The 17,583-nt window shown below is 41.6% G+C and overlaps 1 protein-coding gene across 1 annotated transcript; it reads right to left on the bottom strand.

Annotated features, from left to right (window-relative positions):
- Positions 1-16,487, bottom strand: LOC133367580 (vomeronasal type-2 receptor 26-like). Its single transcript, XM_061591675.1, has 6 exons — positions 16,312-16,487; positions 14,523-14,814; positions 8,422-9,282; positions 8,034-8,261; positions 6,670-6,796; positions 1-902 (listed from the first exon to the last, which is right to left on the bottom strand). Exons 1-6 carry the CDS (start codon positions 16,485-16,487, stop codon positions 1-3), a joined length of 2,586 nt encoding a protein of 861 aa, XP_061447659.1.
- Between the last annotated feature and the right edge of the window lie 1,096 nt (positions 16,488-17,583).

Below are 17,583 nucleotides of genomic sequence, written 5' to 3'. Positions count from 1 at the left end.
TTAAATTCTTCTTATTATTAGTTGTTTCCTATTGTTCAGCTCAGGCCTCAACAGAAGAATATAACATTTGGGTGAAAAGATGCAACCTAGCAACCCACTACTGGAAGCTAAGATAGAGAAGACCTCCACAGCTACTATGTATTTCCCTTTAGTGCTCAAGTAAGTTGGAATAAAGGATAGCCACACACTGCAAAAGACCAACATGCTAAAAGTAATAAATTTGGCTTCATTGAAACTGTCTGGCAGTTTCCTGGCAAGGAAGGCCATAGTGAAGCTGGCAATGGCTAGGAAGCCCATATAGCCTAGTACACAGTAAAACATAGTCAAAGACCCTTCGTTACATTCAAGTATAATTTTTTTAATCACTGAGTGCATGTCAACATCTGGGAACGGAGGTGAAGTTGCCAGCCACAGAGTACAGTTAGCTGCTTGAATAAGGGAGCAAGAAAAGACAATGGAGTTGGCCAGTCTTTTTCTTAGCCACTTTCTCACCTTGGAACCTGGCTTAGTAGCTATGAAAGCCAGAAGCACCGTGACAGTTTTTGCCAACACACAAGAAACAGCCACTGAGAAGATGATACCAAAAGCAGTTTGTCGGAGGAGACATGTCACTTTCTGAGGTTGGCCAATGAACAACAAAGCACAAAGGAAGCAGAGGAGGAGGGAGATGAGGAGAGTGTAGGTGAGGTCCCGATTGTTCGCTTTGACGATGGGAGTGTTGTGGTGCTTCTTAAATATTAAGAGAACCAGAAGTGTGACTAAAGAACAGGAAAGAGCAGAGAAGACCAAAGTGATCCCCACAGGTTCTTCATAAGACAAGTAGCTTATATCCTTAGGAATACAGAAAGTGTGGTTTTTATTTGGATAAGTTTTGTCTGAACAGATACAGCAATCACTCATATCTGAAAAAAGAAAATGTGTGGCTTAATCTCACAAATATGCCATTAATCTCACCAGCAACTCTGAACTTTTCTTCTCATACAAATAATATTTGCAATGTGCAAGTTAGAGGATCAATCTGTTGTTCATCCTGTGAAATGTTGTGTAGAAAGATGACCACTCATTAATACTGAGACCTTCCTAGAGTAGAAAGTCCCCACATAATTTAGAGCTTTGTAAAGTGACCACTTTATTTCTCCTGGCAATGCCAAGGGAACCCATCTGGTAACAGAGAGCTGTGTTACATGTATTTATGTATGACATTGCTAATCTGTATTTCAACCAATTTCTTTAAAATATTGCACACAGTAAATTTAAAATAATTTAAAACAATAACTGTAACTTCTGATGCAATTTTGGTTGTTTAAAACGATAAAAGTCTTCATATGTCAGCAGAAATATTGCATGAGCAAGTTGTTTACATTTTCTTTTGCAACATGTAACCTTTTAACTGTGTTTTTCAGTGTGACATTGTAATTTTTCAGTTGCTTGTGACTGGGCATCCTGATAAGGCATGGGGAGGATTATAAGCATGTTACATTGAATGTGCTTAGAATCACCTTTCAGACCTTTCCTCTCAATGTGGAAAAATCTGGTAAACTAGAGCATGTGGCCATGTTAGTGGTGGGGCTTGCATGTGCGCCCTTCCCACTATATGGCCATAGGGATTCAGGTGAATATTGGAATAAGGTTATAGACAAATGCCAATATGGCATAGATAAGGGCAGTTTAGGGATTCTGCTTATGTACCGCCCGCCTCGCTGCACAGAAGAATCCCTGGCCGAGGTGCTAGAGGTGGTCTCCGGTGTACGTATGATGTCCCCAGAATTGTTAGTGATAGGGGACTTCAACGTGCACGCCGAGACCACTCTCAAGGGAGCCCCTCGGGATTTCCTGGAAACCATGACTTCCTGGGAACTGCACCTTAGTAATACTGAGCCCACCCATGTAGCCGGTCATGCTCTCGACCTTGTATTTGTCCTGGGGGAGGAGGAAAGTGCTCTGAAGTTAGGGACTATTACTTCTATCCCTGTGTCATGGTCAGACCACTATCTGGTAAATGTAGACTTCTCAATGCCACACACCCTCTGCAAAGGCACAGGACCTATTAGAATGGTCCGCCCCAGGCGTCTGATGGATCCAGAAGGATTCCTGAATGCGCTGGGGGAATTAGAACCTGCTGAAGGTCACTCGGTTGAAACCCTGGTGACGGAATGGAATACAAAGATCACCGGGACATTAGACCGAGTGGCTCTGAAATGTCCTCTCCCCCTAGAAAGATCTCGGACGGCACATTGGTACACACCACGGTTGCGTGTTCTGAGACAGGAGGTGAGACGACTAGAACGCCGGTGGTGAAAGTCCCGCTTCGAAGATGCCCGGACACAAGTTAGAGCAGCAGTAGCTGCCTATCATGTGGCAATAAAGGCAACAAAGAAGGATTACTTTGCTGCCTCTATTGCATCAGTGCTGTCCCAGGAGGCTATTCCAAGTGGTCCAAAGCCTGGTCGGTCCAGTTGCTCAAGAACCCTTGGAATGTTCAAAGGCTTCCTGTGACAATTTAGCTAAACACTTTGCTGATAAAATCAAGCATCTAAGAAGCTCGATTTCGCATACCGTGAATGCAGATAGTGGACCAGAGTTGACCAGTCATAATGTGATCCAATGGGATCAGTTTCGGCCTCTTCCTTCTGAGGATGTGGACAAGGTACTGTCAACTGTGAAACCTACCACCTGTCTCCTTGACCCTTGCCCGACATGGCTCTTGATGAGCTGTAAAGAGAAATTGGGCGATGGGATCAAGGCGGTGGTAAATGCATCCTTAAATGAGGGTGTATTGCTATTAGCCCTCAAGGAGGCAATTATAAAACCTATTTTGAAAAAGCCCTCCTTGGATCCCCAAGATTTAAACAACTTTTGCCCAATTTCGAATCTACCATTTCTGGGCAAGGTCATTGAGCGAGTGGTGGCCAATCAGCTGTCAGCGCATTTGGATGAAACGGATTACTTAGATCCATACCAATCAGGTTTCAGGACTGGACATGGAACAGAAACAGCCTTGGTCACTCTAGTGGATGCATTCTGCTGAGCATTAAAAACCTGGCTCTTTGGACAGGCCTTCGGGACCTCCGGGGTGGGCTAAGCTTAAAGCTACTGGAATTTAATTGTGTACGTCGCTTAGAGTGGCCTTGGCCAGATAGGCGACACAAAAATTAAATTATTATTATTATTATTATTATATGAGGAGGGCATTAGATAGGGGAGAACTCACATTTCTTGTCCTCCTGGATCTCTCAGCGGCTTTTGATACCGTCGACCACGGTATCTTGCTGGATCGCCTGGAAGGATTAGGAATAGGAGGTACAGTATTAAACTGGTTCCGTTCCTTTCTCTCCAGTAGACAACAGCAAGTGGCATTGGGAGACGAGATTTCAGACCCTTGGCCCCTCAACTGTGGTGTGCCACAGGGCTCTATCCTTTCTCCCATGCTATTTAACATTTATGTAAAACCGCTGGGAACCATCATCAGGAGGTTTGGGCTGCAGTGCCACCAATATGCGGATGACACTCAGCTCTACCTCTCTTTTAAGTCCTCACCAGAGTTGGCTGTGGAAACCATGTCCAAGTGCCTGGAATCTGTAAGTGGATGGATGGGAAGAAACAGGCTAAAGCTGAATCCTGATAAAACTGAAGTACTGCTTGTGGGAGACAAGGGAAGATTAGGAAACATCGACCTGACATTTAATGGGGTAAAATTGCCCCTGAAGGATCAGGTCCACAGTCTCGGAGTGATCCTTGATTCCGAGCTATCTATGGAGGCCCAAGTTTCATCGGTGTGCCGAGCAGCTTGGGGTCAATTGCATCTCATTCGTAGGCTGCAACCCTATCTTCCTGTTCACCTGCTCCCACTCGTACTGCATGCTCTGGTCACCTCGCATTTAGACTACTGCAATGCGCTCTACGTGGGGTACCCTTGAAAACAGTCCGGAAACTACAGCTGGTACAAAATACGGCAGCTCGTTTACTTACAAATAGCCGCCGGTACGACCATATTACCCCAGTGCTCTACAATCTCCACTGGCTTCCAGTCATTTTCCGGGCTCAATTCAAGGTGTCGGTATTAACCTTTAAAGCCCTATATGGTTTGGGCCCTATATATCTGATGGAGCGCCTCCACCGTCATAAATTATGCCGCCCTACGAGATCTGCCACACAGGGCCTATACTAAAGTAGCTAGGTTGGTGAGGACTCGGGAGAGGGCTTTCTCTGTGGCGGCCCCCTCGATCTGGAACTCCCTCCCAATAGATCTTCGACATGCCCCTTCCCTAGAAATATTTCGCCGGGGCTTGAAGACTTGGTTCTTCAACCTGGCTTTTCCAGCCTCTGAGACCTCTAAGGTAAATTAGCCTCTGTACTGAAATGTTGATAACTTATTATATTGTAATTCTGTATTGTACTGTATTGACTATATCTTATTTATTGTATTTTATCATGTTTTATTGTACGCCGCCTAGAGTGGCCATCGGCCAGATAGGCGGCCTATAAATTAAAGTTATTATTATTATTATTATTATTATTATTATTATTATTATTATTATTATTATTATTATTACTTGGTGTAACAGTGGTCTGCAGTGTGGTATTAAAAGAGGTGAACTGAGAGAGGTCTGCTAAATGTAACTATTGTTTCAGTGATATGAATCAACTTCCTTGTTCAGCACCTGTTGAAGCATTCTAAAAGTATTCAAAGAAAGCTCCAAGTAAACTGTATTACATGGATGAGCCTTCCCCAACCTGGTGCCCATCAGATGTTTTTGACTACAGCTCCCATCAGTCTCAGTCGGCATCAATGTTGTTCAGTAATAATAATATAATATTAAATTTTATTTGTTAGTCACCTATCTGTCCGAATTAACGGACACTCTAGGCGACTTACAGCAAACATAATAAAATACAGTATACAATCAAAAAGGCACAAGATAGTCTAAAACATCAATTAATACATTATAAAAACTCATCCACCCCGAGGATTCTGTAGGCCTGCCTGAATAGCCAGGTCTTTAAGCCTCGGCGAAAACCCATCAGGGAGGAGGCATGTCGGAAATCCAAAGGAAGAGAATTCCAGAGAGTGGGGGCCACAACTGAAAATGCCCTCTCTCTGGTCCGCACCAGCCTAGCTGTTCTGACTGGTGGGACCGAGAGAAGGTCCTGTGTGGCTGATCTTGTTAGGTGGCCTAATTGATGATGCTGGAGGCGTTCCTTCAGATAAACTGGGCCGAAACCATATAGGGTTTTAAAGGTCAAGACCAACACCTTGAATTGGGCCCGGTAAACTACTGGTAACCAGTGCAGATCTCGTAACACTGGGGTGATATGATCCCGGCAGCGACAATGTGTGATCAAACGTGCCGCTGCATTCTGTACCAGCTGCAATTTCCGGACCGTTTTCAAGGGTAACCCCACATAGAGCACATTACAGTAGTCTAAGCGAGAGGAGACCAGGGCATGTATCATTCGTAGGAGCAGATGCACAGGAAGGTAGGGTCGCAGCCTCCGTATCAGATGCAATTGATACCAAGCTGCCCGGCTCACTGCCGAAACCTGAGCCTTCATGGACAGCTGGGAGTCAAGAATGACCCCTAGGCTGCAGACCTGGTCCTTCAGGGGTAATCTCACCCCATTCAGCACCAAGTCGATATCTCCCAGCCTTCTTTTGTCTCCCACAAGCAACACCTCGGTCTTGTCAGGGTTCAGCTTCAGTGTGTTCTCGCCCATCCATCCACTTACGGACTCCAGGCACTTGGACATGGTGTTCACAGCCAACTCTGGTGAGGACTTAAATGAGAGATAGAGCTGAGTGTCATCCGCATACTGGTGACACTGCAGCCCAAAGCTCCTGATGATGGCACCCAGCGGCTTCACATAGATGTTGAATAGCATGGGGGAGAGGATAAAACCCTGTGGCACTCCACAGTTAAGAGGCCAAGGGGCTGAAACCTCATCCCCCAATGTCACCCGTTGGTACCTGCCTGAGAGATAGGAACGGAACCACTGTAAAACAGTGCCTCCCATTCCCAAGCTCTTCAGGCGGTTTAGCAGGATACCGTGGTCAACGGTATTGAAAGCCGCTGAGAGATCCAGGAGGACGAGGAAGGTATGTTCTCCCCTATCTAATGCCCTCCTCATATCATCCACCAGAGCAACCAAGGCTGTTTCACTTCCAGGGTTTGAGGAAGTTGTAGTGCAAAACAGCTGAAGGGCATTGGAAAAGATGACATAGACAAATACCAATTCGGCATGAATAGTGGCTGTGAGATCTTAAAAGAAAAGGCTCATTGCTTTCTGATAAATCTTTTTCCTCCCTCTATAAATAAACAAATAAATGAATCAGAGAAAATACCCACTGATGGTCTTGGAGCATCCCCTGTTTAAGAATTCCTGAAAGAGGAACCTCAACTGAACAATTAGGTATGATCAGAATCAACAATCATTTGGTTTTTCAAAATGCACTTCAATCAATATTTTCTGAATTGGAGGCAAACAGTAACATGTACACTTACCATATTCCCCTCCCTTCAGCAGTTTCCTATTTAGTCCTTTCCAACCAAGGCATTCCATCATATTTAAACACTGAAAAAAGTAACACTTGTATATTCATGCATTTATATTTAACTTCCTCTCAATTACAACCAATCTGCTTGAGACTTCTGTTTACAATATATATCTTACCCTTTTGATCTGAAATCTTCCCTTCTGGACATGGGATGCAATTGTAGCAACAAAATGGCTCCCCTTCCTTCATTCTCTTTCTAGAACCAGGATGGCAACTCTCGCTGCATACAGAAAAAGGCCTTGTCTAACCCATGAATGACAGAGGAGAATATTGAGTTTGTGACTCTTATGTTCCATGGTCTTTTTAATATGCTGCTAATCTTATATGTGAGTTGCTTTTTTCCATGCACTAGTGCTGTGTGATGGCACTGTGCTGTATTTTGAAATGCTGTATTTTGGGGATAGCAGGGATTCCTTCCACTGAATTGTTGTTTCTTCCTTTTTTTCCAGACAATAGCTATGGGACACCACTGTCTATCTATTTATAACCACAATGTAATATAAACATTAACCAGGTGTGTAAAAATGTACATCATACAGAACTTCCTGATATGAGCTGTTACATAAACACCTTCATAGTTAACACCACACATTTATGAACCAGTCAAGGATAGCAGGATTGTCCATTTAGTTCCATTTGATGGCCATCCTTTGTTTGACATCTGCTAATAGACATAACATGAATTCTAAATTAATATTAGGAAGAATAGCTTTTTGAAAAAAGAAATATATGTGTTATGGCATGGACAGTAGACTGCACCATGATATTACCCAGTGTGGTGAGATGACTTGGTCTGCAACTTAGAGAGAAATAATGGCTTTTTGAGGTATCCAGGAAATAAAGAGTTTGATTTGATGGCCATGGCATCAGTGTGTGGAGTGGACTTTTCCTCCCAATGTTGTGTTACTGCCCATTATGGAGAGGAGAAGGCTACAGGAGGTTGTCATGGTGTGGAAGCACTGGCGGGACCATTGCATTGGTTTTATGAGTATATATGCCCCTCATTCCTCCCTCTCCATAAGTGGCAGCAGCATCAGTGTTGGAATGTCTGGTAAGTGCCACAGGGCCATCCTGCCTGCTACTGGTGGGTGGTAGGTTTGAGATCTATAGAACTGGAGTGGGTTAAGTTCTCTGTTTGCCTCTCCCAGCAATGTTATCACAATCTATTACATTTAATTAAAAAAGTAGTATATAAGATAACCTCTGGTTTGGAATGTTATTGAAGCTTGAAGATGTTGGTTCTGACCTTACATATTTTAAAAACAAGAGATACATTTTAATTCTATTTTATTTTCCCCCCAAGAATTTAAGAATCAAAAATCTTGAACACAACAGTCAAATAAGGAATGTAATAAGTGCAGATTGTTCCAATTGCTTAATACGTTGTGCTTCTTTCATTTAAAAAATCATCATATAAAGAGATTAATTTTACATATTATGCTTGAAGTCAGTACTAATTTAAAATACAACTCAATTGTACCTGGTTAAACCAGTTGTGCCATTTTATAGCTCCCTCATTGATGGTAAACACTTGGTCTGAAGTGGCGCAGGGATCCATTTTCCCAACTTTCACCTTATGAAATGATTGGTTTGATGAAAAAATCCAGTTAATAACATCAAATCCAGCTACTAACTCCGCTCTCCTGTTAAAAGAAACCTTATCCCCAGCACTGTTATTAAATGAGACATTTCTCAAAAAGTGATGGAGCTATAATGAAAAGAAAAGAAAAGAAGTTATCAGGGAAGAATTGCATTGGGATCTTTCAGAAGAAACTGAATCGCACAACTGCACGGCGACTTCTGGGAGATAACAGTCTGTTTTAACACTTAGGATATTGTAAACTATGCAGAAAATGTTTAGCTCTTACCTGCCAGTGCTGTTGATTCTGAAATGAAAGCCCCCTTTGGTCCACCATATGTCTGTGTCTGCCTCTAGATGAGAACATGGAATGTACAGCATGGGCCACAGCATAAACAGCATTGTAGACACTGTAGCTGTGGCCTGTCATGCTCATTTCAAAAAAAGCCCCAGGAAGACTCGCCAGCTTCTCCTCTCCAGTGCAAATATCTCCATCCACCTCACCGCCTACTGTACTTGGGAATACACAGGCAAAGGCCTGTTGCCAGAAATCCCTGATAAAAAAATCATCTTTTGTGATGGAAGGGTTTCTGCTTGCAATAAATTGATGAAATCCTGAAATAACATTGGAGTGAATTGTGAAGGACAGAGCCCCGTTGATTATTTGTGTATCCCAAGTCCTTTGATAAACCAGAGAAGTCAGCTCCATTTGGGCTGTTATTATCCACACTTTACCTCTTGTGTCCTCCATCTTTCCGTCTGCTTCTGATAAATATGGAAGCCATCTCAGAAATAAAATTGAATAAGATTCTCCATAGGCCACTAATACGTTGGCTGTGCTACCCATGACTTTATCATGTATTTTTGCACCCTGTTGTAGCAAGTCCTTAAGTTCTGTGACAAGAGTTAATTTAGGAACTCTTTCTATAAAGGCAAAGCAGATACCACTAGAGGAAAACATTGGAACCACCATTTGCACAAATCTTTCTCCATTCTCAAGATCCATAGTAAAGAGCCCAATCCATGTCCACCTGAAATGCAGAAGTAAGGAGAGAATCCCCCTATACTGAAGGGCTTCTTGTGGGACCATCTGGTAGAAGGAAAGACCTGGAGTTTTATCAGGCATGACTGGAGCAGAGCCATATATGAGCTAAAGAGGAAGGTGCAGAACAGGAGGGAAAAGATATAATAATTTTATAGCACTTTCATATTCAACACTTTCAACTATAACACAAACACAATAAACAAAGCTACAGAATGTGTACAGAGTCGGCAGCGTATTGTTCCATTTATCAGTACAAGATGTTTAATACATCCACAAAAAGCGGAAGTCCCTCATGAGCCTTCAGTTCTATTGTAGTCAGGAACCTCTGAGAATTGGGGGTGGGGGGGTAAGGATTTCTCATAAAGGAGAAGAAAGTGTGTTCTGTTGTGTTTCACTCCTGGCTAATCTATACTGCTGTATCAATTTTTCAGTCAAACTCATTTGCCAGATTCCATTATACCTTTGGCTTGTGGAAAACTCTTTATTGTATCCAATATGAATGATGGCTGTGCTCTTCCTCCAAAGTTGGAGGCTCTATTCTTCTGAATACCAATTGCTAGAAATGGCAGGAGGGGAGAGTGCTCTTGCACTCAGATCCTCCTTAGGGGCTACCCAAAGGCATTTTGTTGACCACTGCGTGAACAGGATGTTGAACTGGATGGGCCATTGGCCTGATCCAGCAGGCAGGAGGGGAGAGTGCTCTTGCACTCAGATCCTCCTTGGGGCTTTCGAAAGGCATTTGGTTGACCACTGTGTGAACAGGATGTTGGACTAGTTGGGCCGTTGGCCTGATCCAGCAGGCTCTTCTTAAGTTCTTGATGACCATCTTCAGAAAACAATACTCACTTCTCAGTAAGGTACTTCTTTAGATTATCTGTTTCCAAACTCCTCATGACCCTTCATATTTTCTAGATTGTGATCACAGTGCTACATTTAAAGAATTTTCAACATAGCTGGATCAATATACTATAGAACAAATGGTAATATGTTTGAAGGCAGTTTCAGTCATATGGTTAGTTTTATTCAACATTTTGAAATTGTCAAGAAAATCCAACACGGTCACATTTGACTTCAAAAGAGGAAACTTCAAAAAAATGAGGGGATTGGTAAAAAGAAAGCTGAAAAACAAAGTCCAGAGGGTCACATCACTCGAAAATGCTTGGAAGTTGTTTAAAAACACTATATTAGAAGCTCAACTGGAGTGCATACCGCAGATCAGAAAAGGTACCGCCAGGGCCAAGAAGATGCCAGCATGGTTAACGAGCAAAGTCAAGGAAGCTCTTAGAGGCAAAAAGTCTTCCTTCAGAAAATGGAAGTCTTGTCTGAATGAACAAAATAAAAAAGAACACAAACTCTGGAAAAAGAAATGCAAGAAGACAATAAGGGATGCTAAAAAAGAATTTGAGGAGCACATTGCTAAGAACATAAAAACCAACAACAAAAAATTCTACAAATACATTCAAAGCAGGAGACCATCTAGGGAGACAATTGGACCCTTGGATGATAAGGGAGTCAAAGGTGTACTAAAGAACGATAAGGAGATTGCAGAGAAGCTAAATGAATTCTTTGCATCTGTCTTCACAGTGGAAGATACAGGGCAGATCCCTGAACCTGAACTAACATTTGCAGGAAGGGATTCTGAGGAACTGAGACAAATAGTGGTAACGAGAGAGGAAGTTCTAAGCTTAATGGACAATATAAAAACTGATAAATCACCGGGCCCGGATGGCATCCACCCGAGAGTTCTCAAAGAACTCCAATGTGAAATTGCTGATCTGCTAACTCAAATATGTAACTTGTCCCTCTGGTCCTCCTCCGTGCCTGAGGACTGGAAAGTGGCAAATGTAACGCCAATCTTCAAAAAGGGATCCAGAGGGGATCCCTGAAATTACAGGCCAGTTAGCTTAACTTCTGTCCCTGGAAAACTGGTAGAAAGTATTATTAAAGCTAGATTAACTAAGCACATAGAAGAACAAGCCTTGCTGAAGCAGAGCCAGCATGGCTTCTGCAAGGGAAAGTCCTGTCTCAGTAACCTATTAGAATTCTTTGAGAGTGTCAACAAGCATATAGATAGAGGTGATCCAGTGGACATAGTGTACTTAGACTTTCAAAAAGCATTTGACAAGGTACCTCACCAAAGGCTTCTGAGGAAGCTTAGCAGTCATGGAATAAGAGGAGAGGTCTTCTTGTGGATAAGGAATTGGTTAAGAAGCAGAAAGCAGAGAGTAGGAATAAACGTACAGTTCTCCCAATGGAGGGCTGTAGAAAGTGGAGTCCCTCAAGGATCGGTATTGGGACCTGTACTTTTCAACTTGTTCATTAATGACCTAGAATTAGGAGTGAGCAGTGAAGTGGCCAGGTTTGCTGACGACACTAAATTGTTCAGGGTTGTTAAAACAAAAAGGGATTGCAAAGAGCTCCAAAAAGACCTCTCCAAATTGAGTGAATGGGCGGAAAAATGGCAAATGCAATTCAATATAAACAAGTGTAAAATTATGCATATTGGAGCAAAAAATCTGAATTTCACATATACGCTCATGGGGTCTGAACTGGCGGTGACCGACCAGGAGAGAGACCTCGGGGTTGTAGTGGACAGCACGATGAAAATGTCGACCGAGTGTGCGGCAGCTGTGAAAAAGGCAAATTCCATGCTAGCGACAATTAAGAAAGGTATTGAAAATAAAACAGCCGATATCATAATGCCGTTGTATAAATCTATGGTGTGGCCGCATTTGGAATACTGTGTACAGTTCTGGTCGCCTCATCTCAAAAAGGATATGATAGAGTTGGAAAAGGTTCAGAAGAGGGCAACCAGAATGATCAAGGGGATGGAGCGACTCCCTTACGAGGAAAGGTTGCAGCATTTGGGGCTTTTTAGTTTAGAGAAAAGGCGGGTCAGAGGAGACATGATAGAAGTGTATAAAATTATGCATGGCATTGAGAAAATGGATAGAGAAAAGTTCTTCTCCCTCTCTCATAATACTAGAACTCGTGGACATTCAAAGAAGCTGAATGTTGGAAGATTCAGGACAGACAAAAGGAAGTACTTCTTTACTCAGCGCATAGTTAAACTATGGAATTTGCTCCCACAAGATGCAGTAATGGCCACCAGCTTGGATGGCTTTAAAAGAAGATTAGACAAATTCATGGAGGACAGGGCTATCAATGGCTACTAGCCATGATGGCTGTGCTGTGCCACCCTAGTCAGAGGCAGCATGCTTCTGAAAACCAGTTGCCGGAAGCCTCAGGAGGGGAGAGTGTTCTTGCACTCGGGTCCTGCTTGCGGGCTTCCTCCAGGCACCTGGTTGGCCACTGTGAGAACAGGATGCTGGACTAGATGGGCCACTGGCCTGATCCAGCAGGCTCTTCTTATGTTCTTATGTTCTTAAATGTACACAAGCACAATAAACAAATCTCCAGAAATATGGCTTATAGTGTAAGCACCTTATTATTCCATTTATCAATATAAGATATTCACCATAAATAAAATTACGAAAGCCCCTTACGGGTCCTGAATCCTATTGCAGTCCAGAGAGAGACCCCCCCCCAAAAAAACCCCTGAGACTTACATTTTATGGCAGTTTGTTAGTTTTTATTAACCCTTTTAAAATGTAATGCAAGCACAATAAACAAAAAATAGAAACATGTCACAGAGTCATCAGTATTATTCCATTTATGAATGCAATTCATCATACTAATGATGTACATTGATAATGAAGCTCCTCTTGAGGCTTGAGTCCTACTGTAGTCTAGAAAGAACCCCCCCGACCTCCGAGAATAGGAGAGTGAAGACTATTACTATGAATGTTCATAAAGAAGACGAAAGAGGGAACCACGCTTCCAACAAAGTATCTTGCTCTGTTTCACCAGTAGCAATCGATATTACTGTATCAATTTTCCTGCCAAACTCATTTGCCAGATTCTGTTATACCATTAGCTTATGGAAAATTCTTCCTTTACATTTTCAGAAATGTGTAACTGCCATTTGGGCAATCACAACCAGGGGATGATATTAAATCTTTTGGTAAGAGCTCCTTGAGTTGTTCCCAGAAGATTCATTATACAGCTAGTACAGGGTCCATGCTGACCCTTAGCTATAGTAAGTATTAGCCACCCCAAATCCTTAACAAGTGGACATTCCAACCATAAATGCATGCAGACATTCCACTGCCTGCATCCCCACAAACAAAGTGAAGATAACATTAAATTTAAGTAGTACAATCTAATTGGTATATAAGGTCACCTGTGTATTTATTTTGGCAGAACATAATAAATTCTCACCAAGGTGTTCCTGAGTTGGGGTTTATGAAAAATGCAGACCAAGATCTTCCTCCCAGGTCATTTTCAACTCCTACCCTATCAACTCCTACCCTATCACCATCAGAAAATCAAAATTTCATATTGTAAATTTATCAGGCAATACCGCCACCTTCCTTATATGCGCTGAACATTTTTTTCATAAGAGGTGACTGATTGAGGAGCACTCTAAATCCTTAATTTGCGGTTGAGGGGCGAAATAAGACACTGACACATCAGCTTTGGTTGAAGAAGGGCCACTTTATTAAATTACAGCAGACAAACCCAATTTTGAAGTGACCTGAAGTGGGAAAAAACTAGGTGCAGGACTATCTATAAGCAAGTAGCTTGCCATACAGCTTTTGGGTGACCAGCCCCTATCGGGGCAAGGGCAAGCCCATCTGCTTACCCCTTACCTCGGCCACACCTTGTAGGTGAGTAGGAGGGCCTTCCCGCATCATCCCCACCCGGGGTTGAATAACCTTTGGGTAGATGAGATAAGTTGGCCCCAGAGGCAGCCCATATCCTGTCCTCGAGCCGCAAAGCCATGACAGACAGGCCTCTGGAACCGCCAATCACCTCCAAAGGTGCCTAAGGGGGCCACCTAGCTGTCCTTAACTATGAACTTCAGAGGGACACCTTCAGTGAAACATCTGCAACTGAGGAGCAATATGAAGTTTTCCTCACAGCCTGGCTCTATCTGTTCATTACTCTTTTTCGATGCTAGGCTAGACAGAGAACCTTCCCCCAACTCTACCTTTACAGAGCATGTGTGATTATGTCTGTATAGGGCAAGAAATGCAGAATTTTTCCTCCTCCATATTTACATATTTTTAAATATTTAAGAGACTTATACACCACTTGATAATTAGCATTTCTAAGCATTTTATAAGAGTTTTGCAAAGTTTTTTTTTTAAGGTTGTGCTTTATGCAGAACATCAGCTCACAAAATTCAGCCTGTGAAATACAAAGTGAAATAAGGCAGGCAAAACAAGCATGAAAAAACTTAAGCCCATCTTGATCTCAACACAGAGAGGGATATATTATACCTGTGGAATTTTATAGATATCCAAGACTGTTGCCATATGAAGAGAGGTTAGGGGGTCAAGTCCCCCAATGACTGCTATGAGATTATTCTGGAGGTCACATTTATAGTTGGGAACAAATCTCTCTGGTGTGGATGAAAGTAGCATTGTGCCATGATAAGTTCCCCTTGCAATGAAATAGCTGTCATAGATGTGGAAGCCCAAGGTGACATTGGGCAAGAGCTGGGGGTTTTCATTGATTTCCTTTACTGCAAAGGCCAAGGCCAGGATGTGCTGGTAATTCTTCGTCACTACACTAAAATGACAATTACATTCTGTATCAGAAAGATGTTCTACGCTTTATAAACATTATCTTCACAGCATTCTGCTTTATCTTTGCTGTTATTATATATTACAATAATATTATACCACTTTTCTTGAAGTAGTCTAACATGGTGAAGTGAGAGATGAAACAGCTAACCAATATACTCCATATACCATAAGGTTCACATTTGTATTTCCAAATGACTCATGATTCTGAACATTTTCCAAGATATGATCAAAGGGTGTTCTTTTAAAGTTGTTTCAACATAGATGTGCTGCTCAGTGGTATACCATGTTTAGCTTGGGGCTCCAATAAGATTACAATCCTAAATTCACTTACCTGGGAGTAAGAGTCATTGAATTCAAAGTAACTTCTTCTGAGTAGGCATACGTGGGATGGTGTTGTAAGTCATTAGATAAATATTTGAAATGTGACACTCACCAACAGGATGTTGTGTTAGGAAATTTCAACCCATTGTTTAAATATTGCTTTTCTGCTCATTTTATTCTCCAAAAGAAAACACAACATAAAGCTTGACATGTTTTCCAGAAGTGAAAATTGATTGGGATTATATCTACAGTTTAGTTATGATATTCACCGTTAGCCAAAAGAAAATTCAGCACAATTGCTTAACTTTTAAAAAGAAATAAATGTATAATAACCATGATTAAAATACTGTAGCATATTTATCTTTAAACCCAAGATCCTTCCATCTATGAGATGTTTAAAAATACAAAATTAGCTCCTGTTGACCAACCATTCTGGACCATTAAATACCATTTCACCTAACACAGAAATTGGAAAATAGTATTCATCTTCCAGAGCTTTTCTAGAGTTGAAGCCATCAGCCTAACTTTTTTATTGATCAAAAGAAAATTAAGCACAACTGCTGGACATTTTTTATATAACAAAACTGAGAGTAGGTTGCAACTGCCCTGGGCTCCTGCCAAGAGGAAGGATGGGATATAAGTCAATCAATCAATCAATCAAGTAAATAAATAAATGAATAAATAACAATAACATTTAAATAAAAAATGAGCTCTGTTAGCCAATCATTTCTGCCACTAATCAGCATTTCACCTAAGAATGGAAGTACCAATGATTAATAACCAGAATATCAATAAGCTGTGGCGATGTGAATATGAGATCAACTGTGTATCCTTATTAAGAATTCTGCAATATATCAAGGAAAAGAAGAAAAACCATCACATACGATTCATTTTCAAATATGAAGTGAGATGGACCACAGCAGGTTTGAAAATGAACAGCTGTAAAGTTCGACTATTCATGCATATATAAATTTATATATATAAAGGACTTCATTATTTTTTTCCTTTTTTTCTTGTTATGCAGAACAAAAAGTGTTATCCCCTTCCACATACCCTTAACTGCATTATTAACATTTTTCTATGGTAAAAATCAATAAGCCACAGCTGTGAGGATTCAGCTCTAGAGCTAATTATTGGAAGGAAGGGAGGAAGTCCTTACGCAAGCTCTTCAAGCAATGCTTGTGGGGGCTCTACAGTGAAGGTTAATGCATTGGAGATGATGAAGCTGTGAGAAGCAATGCCTCCAATGATGACATCTCCTGACTGGTGATATTTGTGAAGTGGAGGGTGTGGATCACGAACATTACATTTAATTATGTGAGTCTTGCATGCCATGTGAGGAAACAGGGCCAGCATCCACCCCAGTAATATCACCATCCTGTGTTCAACAGCAAATCTTCACTTGAAATAAATTGTCCTATTTCCATTTACAATGCTCTTGTTAGAGTGCCTCTAGTTACAAATGCAAATCTGAATGTTCATTCAGTCTGCAAATAGTCCCGAACCATGAAGAATAAATGCTGCCAGTCCCTAGATGAAATTAAAAACTGTAATGGATATATATATACTAGATGACATCCTTCACAGACTTTGCCTCTCAAATTCCACAGTGAGTTTGACATGCAGCAGAATTAATTATAATCCAGTTATAATGACAGAGGAAATAATTACACAGTCAGTTACAGGCTTTCCTTGTAGAATTCAGACAATCTTCTTTGCCATATGTAAACAGTTCCTCTCCCCCCGTCACTTAGGTATCAAAGGACATTTTGGCTTGACTAAAATACATTCATTCGATGTATAAGACCATAGTGTGGAGTTAGAGAAATCACAAACAAGTTTTAGTAGCACCATGCTGAAGTTTTGTAAGGAACATCCTTGGCACCTTCTGGAATTTACCAAACACTCTCCCTAAAACTGGAAACAGGGGCAAAGCTTTTTTGGGGTGGACTATTCAAGTGAGGGCCCTGGGCTATTTCTTCACTTTTAACAAAGCCAAGCCTGTTCCCTTGTGAAGAGTGCTGAAAGCTGTTAGAAGACTCATGTTCCCCTTACTGAGCTACAATTCTCAGAGTTTTCTGGGAAGAAGAAATGACTGTTAAACCACTCTGGCAAACTGTTGCTCTGTGAGGAGAATAGACAACTCATGGAACCCTTCACAAGCTTCTCTTCCCAATTTTTTTGAGGGAAGCCATGACTTTTTAAAGTGGAATAAATGTCTGGTCTATGTGGCCAGGGTTAAAACTGTGTAGAAGTGAGGAGGCATATGCAGAAGCCTCGAACCCAATGTCTCCACAAGTGGGGACTCATCTCCAAATGAAGACAGCTTCTATGCAAATTCTGCTGAGTGCCCTTAGTTGTTTCTGTATAATTGGGAATGTTGTCAAAGCAGGGTTCTCATTTCTGCTGAAACTTCTATGTATATTGAGCT

The sequence above is a fragment of the Rhineura floridana genome, chromosome 11 (assembly GCF_030035675.1).
Source record: "Rhineura floridana isolate rRhiFlo1 chromosome 11, rRhiFlo1.hap2, whole genome shotgun sequence".
Taxonomy (NCBI): Eukaryota; Metazoa; Chordata; class Lepidosauria; order Squamata; family Rhineuridae; genus Rhineura; species Rhineura floridana.
Note: the sequence above shows the minus strand (reverse complement) of the source record. Positions and strands in the feature narration are given on the sequence as shown.